At 43.8% G+C, this 5,749-nt stretch overlaps 1 protein-coding gene across 1 annotated transcript; it reads right to left on the reverse strand.

Annotated features, from left to right (window-relative positions):
• Nucleotides 1–843: 843 nt before the first annotated feature.
• On the reverse strand, nt 844–5,517 carry MRI1 (methylthioribose-1-phosphate isomerase 1). The gene is made up of 6 exons (XM_089509255.1): nt 5,376–5,517; nt 3,345–3,586; nt 3,091–3,260; nt 2,514–2,690; nt 1,614–1,838; nt 844–1,122 (listed from the first exon to the last, which is right to left on the reverse strand). Exons 1-6 carry the CDS (start codon nt 5,505–5,507, stop codon nt 989–991), a joined length of 1,080 nt encoding a protein of 359 aa, XP_089365381.1. The 5' UTR covers nt 5,508–5,517; the 3' UTR covers nt 844–988.
• Nucleotides 5,518–5,749: the final 232 nt, after the last annotated feature.

Below are 5,749 nucleotides of genomic sequence, written 5' to 3' on the forward strand. Positions count from 1 at the left end.
TCACTTTTCCAGATATAGCTGTGTGGCTACTTCCAAAGGCAGGGTATTGAATTTTATGTTGCTTTAGGTCTGATCCAGAAGAATACTTGCTTCACAGTTAATGTCTTTGAGAACCTCCAGCTTTGTTATGGTGGCACATGATTTGATTACATCCTTTTTGGACTACTGTAATACACTCTATGTTGTACTGCCTCTGGAAACAGTTAGAAACTTTAGTGGGTCCAAAATGCTACAGCCAGCTTGTTGCGATGATCCTGTTGAAATAGATACACTGGCATTTCCAGCACAGAGGTACTGGTTTTGACCTTTAAACTCCTAAACGGCTTGGGTCCAGACTATCTGAAGGACCATATCTCCTTATACAAGCCAGCCTGAGTATTAACTCAGCAGAGGGCTTTCCCTCAGTCCCACTATCTTTGCATGATAAAAAGCCAGTATGGAAAACAAGAACCATTAATGTTAGCTTCATATCAACAGACAAAGTGCATACATGTATTAATCTTCTATTCAAGGAAGACCATCAGGGAGATTTGGTTTTTTCATGAATAAAATGAACCTCCACAAGGAGGTTAAGGATGTTACATTCTGCCTTGAGATTCAAAACATCTTTCTCTGATGTTCTTGAAGAGGTTCTGCAGAACTGGCGAAAACAAAGCTCTTGAAAATGGCAAAAGCAAAGGATATAAAGAATCAGATAATCATCGTCTTTACATGGATTATTTATAGAGTGCCTAAGGAACTAGCACTATAGTGTGACAGTATCATAAAGGAAAAAGAACAAGTGCAAACCTTTCTTGATCTAGATGATAGTTTGGTAGTACAAAATACACGGATCATGTGTACTTATTTCCAACTTCCTTTAGTTAATGACTATTCATTAAAGAACAGAACACTAATACGAAAGCAGAGATCAGGAACATGGCCCATCAACCTGCTGCTCAATGCACATTCTTGATCAGAAATCCAAAAACAGCTCAGCAGAATATGGTCACACTTTCTTTGCTACCCGGGTCAGTGCTGCTTGGAGTTCAGGAGGAGAAAAGACACCCAATTCAGTGACAATGCCACCAGTTATCAAGTCATGGGGGGTGACATCAAAAGCTGGGTTCCAAACACCAATGCCTGCAAAGAAGGAAAGAAAGAAGACCCTTCAGATCCAAACAGGGCTATAACCAAACAAACACACAATGAGAAACACACTTAGCCCAGCTTCCTCTAACCTGGTGCCCTCTAGTATGTAATGGACTACCACTACAACTTTTACTATGTCCAACTAGGATGGCCAATGGCCCTTGACTCAGAGAGTTCAAATTCTCTACTTTTATAGTCCTGAATAAAAATCCAGGGAGACCATGTTTTCCTATGGCTGAAGAAGAAATAAAAAACAAAGCATTCTAGGAGAAGTCCTCTGATGGCCTCCATGCTATTCTACAATGCTGGGGTCAGATGTATCAGGATACTCCAGCTACCTCTCCTTCATTTACAAAGACTTACAGCAAAAACCTGGAACACCTGGACGGTACAGACTACTGTGTCCTTCTGTTAAATTGCTGGATAGTAAAGGATTTGAAAATATCAGTTTGTTTGCCCACAACCATCTCACACATTAATACCTGGCGCTGCAACCCGCACACCATTTATGTCTGTCAGTTCCTGGCTTGGTCGCTCTTCAATAACAATTTGATCACCGTGTTCTAAGCTCAGGTCACATGAAGTACTAGGTGCTGCCACATAGAAGGGGATCCCATGATGCTTGGCAGCAATAGCTAGTTGGTAAGTACCCACTTTGTTGGCAGTGTCTCCATTGGCAACAACCCTGTCTGCTCCCACAAAGACAGCTGGATTTAAAAAAGAAAAAGAGGAACAGGATCCAGCTCAAAATTTGTACATCTCATGATAAAGTTAGAATAACAGCAAGTCACCAATAATATGTAGTACTCCTTAGGTAGGTACAGCCTTCTCTTCCTATAGTAAAGGCCAAAGAATCTGCTTCGGGCTTATGTATTCGTATCTCCTGCCTACACATGAGTAAGCGAATTCTGCCAACTGTAGAGTTCCTCTCCTCCCCTTCCCAGTTAACAGATGATGCTTTGGAGATGGGTGAAGGACAAAGCATGACTTATTAGATATAAACATTTTAAAGAAGAGGCTAGGGACCTTTGTCCTTTAATCCATCTCTAAATATGGTCAATTACCAAGGCAGACAAGACAAAAATAAAATAAATCCTCTCCTATTTATTTCGGTTTTTCTCCACCCTCCTTTTATTCTATGGAATGGCAGGTGATATGTATGGTTCTCCATACCCCAACTATACCTTTATCTTCACAACACAATTGTGAGACAGGTTACACTGAGAGAGAGAATGATGGGCTTGAGCCTATCCAGTGAGCTTCTAGTGATTGATAAACAAGTGACAAGATTTAATTGCTGGTACAAGAGACATGTGTTAGATCAGTATGGAAACAAGTTAACAGAAGGAACAAGCTGAAAAAGGAATATGCAAGATATTCACCTGATATCTTCTTCTCCTTCATAGCCATAGATACCATACTGTCAGCAATGAGTGTGGCAGGTATCTGTTCATATACAAGCTCATAAGCTGTGAGTCGGGCTCCCTGATTATATGGCCGTGTCTCTGTGCAGTAGACATGCTCCAGACGACCCATGGCATACAGGGAGCGAATAACACCTGCAAAGCAATATTGTAAGTATTGACAATAGATGACCTTGGGTTAATGGAAGGAGGAGGTCACCCTATGAGGCTCAGCAGGTACGAATGTAGCTCTCTATATGTTTCTGATTGCAACTTTGGTCAGCTTAAGTCACCATACTCAATGATGAGGGAAGATGACTGTTGTAGTCCAACATCTTATGAGCCACATGTTCCTCATCTCCCAGAAAGTATGGTAAACCCATGTTTTCAAACCAGCTAGGACTTCTAGTTTTCCTTTCTCTTAAAGGGAAGAAGAGTAAGGAGTAAGGGAGGGGGGACTTCAGCAAGATAGAAAAGGAGCCATAAGTCATGTGTGGTTGGAAATACTTTTCTACTTGGTGATGATGCTTCCCAGATGCAAAAAGATGTCTCTTACCAAGTGCAGTTCCATAGCCAGCTGTGGCCAGTGAGCCCGTATTGCAATGGGTGAGGACTATCACTTTGTCCTTCCCAACTTGCTGAAGGAGGTGGCATGCTCCATGGTCCCCTATGCTTCTGTTGTCTTTGAGGTCTTTCTTCAACATGGCTTCTGCCCAGCTGATGACACTATAATGAGAAGCAACACTGACTGGCATGTACCTGTTTGGGGAGACTGAAAGGTAACCGAAGGGGAAGTTGTTGGGCCCTCACCTTTCTCGCAAACTCTCAACAGTAGACCCTTCACGCTTGGCCTCCTGGCGGACAATGCGGCCCAACTCCTGAGCTGCCTGGGCCATGTTGACAGCAGTTGGTCGGGCACTCACTAAGTAGTTCAATGAATCTAACACAAATGTTTCCAGGCTGCCTATACTCTCTTCTGTAGTTCTTTTATTATCCAGTTCCACTGCCAGACTAAGGCAGCCTACAATGGCGATGGCGGGAGCACCCCGGACCTAAGAGAAAGGACACTCTTTAAAGGTGTATGAAAGATTCAACCTCTCCCCCAACCATCCTCCAAAAATTATTCTTAACAAAGAACATGCAGAGAAAACAGTTCTCCATCAGTTAGTCTAACACAGTGGTCCCCAAACTGTGCTCTTTAAGGGGATTTTGGACTTCAGCTCCCACAATCCAAGACTGTTGGCCAACAAGGCTGAGGCTTCTGGAAGCTGTAGTCCAAAATCTCTTAAAGGGCACAGTTTGGGGACCACTGGACACTAAATGGATAACTATGAAAGCACTGAGTCACCCACGACTGAGGTCCCAAACACAGTGCAGAAATAATCCAGTTTGAGAGCTCTTTAACTGCCCTGGCTCAGTGCTAGGGAATCATGGGGATTGTGGTTTATTGTGGCACCAGAGCTCTCTGACAGGGAAGGCTAGATGTCTCACAGAATGACAGTTCCCAGGATTCCATAGTGCTGAGCCAGGTTAGTTAAAGCAGTCTGAAACCGGATTATTTTCTGCTGTGTGTTTGGGACCTAAATCCTACAGGAGAATTTGCTGTTGTGTGCCTTCAAGTCATTTCTGACATATGACGACTCTATTATGTGGTTTTCTTGGCAAGTTTCTTAAGAGGGGTTTCCACTGCCATCTTCTCAGGCTAACAGAAGTGTTGGCTTGCCCAGAGTCGTCCAGTGCGGTTTGCATAGCTGAACTGAACCAGGATTCAAACTCTGGTCTTGAAAGTCCTAGTCCAACACTCAAACCACTACACCATGCTGGCTCTCATGACACACACACACACAGAGAAGAATTACCCAGGACCCAAACACTCTGCAGAAATAATCCAGTTTCAGACTGCTTTAACTGCCCTGACTCAATGCCCCTTCTTTGTTATCCTTCTGCTGGCAGGCTAAGACCTTACTTGTTTAGACAGGCTTTTAAAACAGAAAGTTTTTAAGACAGGTAACGGGGTGCTGTTATATTGTTTTAATGCATTTTAAGCATTTTATTATTTTATTTAAAAATGGATTTTAGTATTGAATTTGTTTTAATAATTGTAGCAATTTAATCCTATTTTACTATATACTTGTCCTTCGATATTCGCTAGGGTTAGGGGCAGAAGACCCCCGTGAATAGACACTGACCATGGAACTGCACTGGAGGAGCTACAAAGGCCTAATAAAGTATTCTCTCTAGGAATCTCTAGGTCTTTGGGTGCAACTTTTAGTTAAAGTTTACCATAGAGTTGCACTGGAGGACCTAGATATTCCTAGACAGAACATATTAATCAAATCTGTGAATGATCAAATCTGCAAATATCAAATCCGCAAATATGGAGGAATTGAGTGTACTATTTTTGTATGTTTTTTTTAACTGTATGGTATTTTTTTAATGTAAGCCACCCTGAGCCCCAGCCATGGGAGAAGGGTGGGATATAAATATAATAATAATAATCATAATAAATATATAATTGTGACGCCAGTAACTCTCTGACAGAGAAAGGTCATAAAACTGCACTTCCCATAATATTAATAATAATAACAATTGTTGTTGTTGTTATTATTATTATTTTGGGAAGTGTAGTTTTGTGTGCCTTCTCTGTCAAAGAGCTCTGGTGCCACCATAAACTACAATTTCCCAGGATCCCCTAGCACTGAGCCATGCTGGGTTGCATCTGCAGTGTGCTGTGGACCAATGTGTCTCAAGGAGTCTTGCAATCCTGGCTGCTCCCCCTCCATGCTGCGCTGCCTCCAATGGGGAGCCCTGCTGCTGCTGCTGCTGCTGCTGCTGCACCACCTTCATGCTGCGGATGGCCTGCCAGCCCTGGCGGACGCCGCCGATCTCCTCGTAGAGGCTCCGCTGGGGCAGCAGGAGCTGGTTGAGGACCTCCAGGGAACCCCGGCGGTAGCGCAGCGCCTCCAGGCTCATCCTGGATGGAACCCCAACAACACGCCCAGGAAGAGGAGGAGGAGATTGGAGGAGCCCAAGGCTGGCCCTGGCTGAGAGGGAGGCGCTTCTCTGTGGGCGGGGAAGCCATCTGCCTCCTTCCTTCCAGGCAAGGCTGCTGCTCTTCCTATACATAGAGTCATTTTATGTTGTGCATAGAGGTTGCGGAGAGAGGGTGGGAGGATGCAGCCTTGCCTGAGCCCTTGGCCCCTTGGGGACTATGC

The sequence above is a fragment of the Sceloporus occidentalis genome, unplaced genomic scaffold (genome assembly GCF_023333645.1).
Source record: "Sceloporus occidentalis isolate IW3139 unplaced genomic scaffold, rSceOcc1.0.p SCAF_2, whole genome shotgun sequence".
Classification (NCBI taxonomy): Eukaryota; Metazoa; Chordata; class Lepidosauria; order Squamata; family Phrynosomatidae; genus Sceloporus; species Sceloporus occidentalis.

What these genes read in the sequence shown, in the direction of transcription:
- MRI1 (XM_089509255.1), bottom strand. Translation starts at nt 5,507, where the DNA reads ATGAGCCTGGAGGCGCTGCGCTACCGCCGGGGTTCCCTGGAGGTCCTC. An exon ending in AGGCCATCCGCAGCATGAAG is followed by an intron (nt 3,587 to 5,375) that starts GTGGTGCAGCAG and finishes CCTTTCTCTTAG; the next exon opens with GTCCGGGGTGCTCCCGCCAT. An exon ending in GAAGGAGAAGAAGATATCAG is followed by an intron (nt 1,839 to 2,513) that starts GTGAATATCTTG and finishes TTTTAAATCCAG; the next exon opens with CTGTCTTTGTGGGAGCAGAC.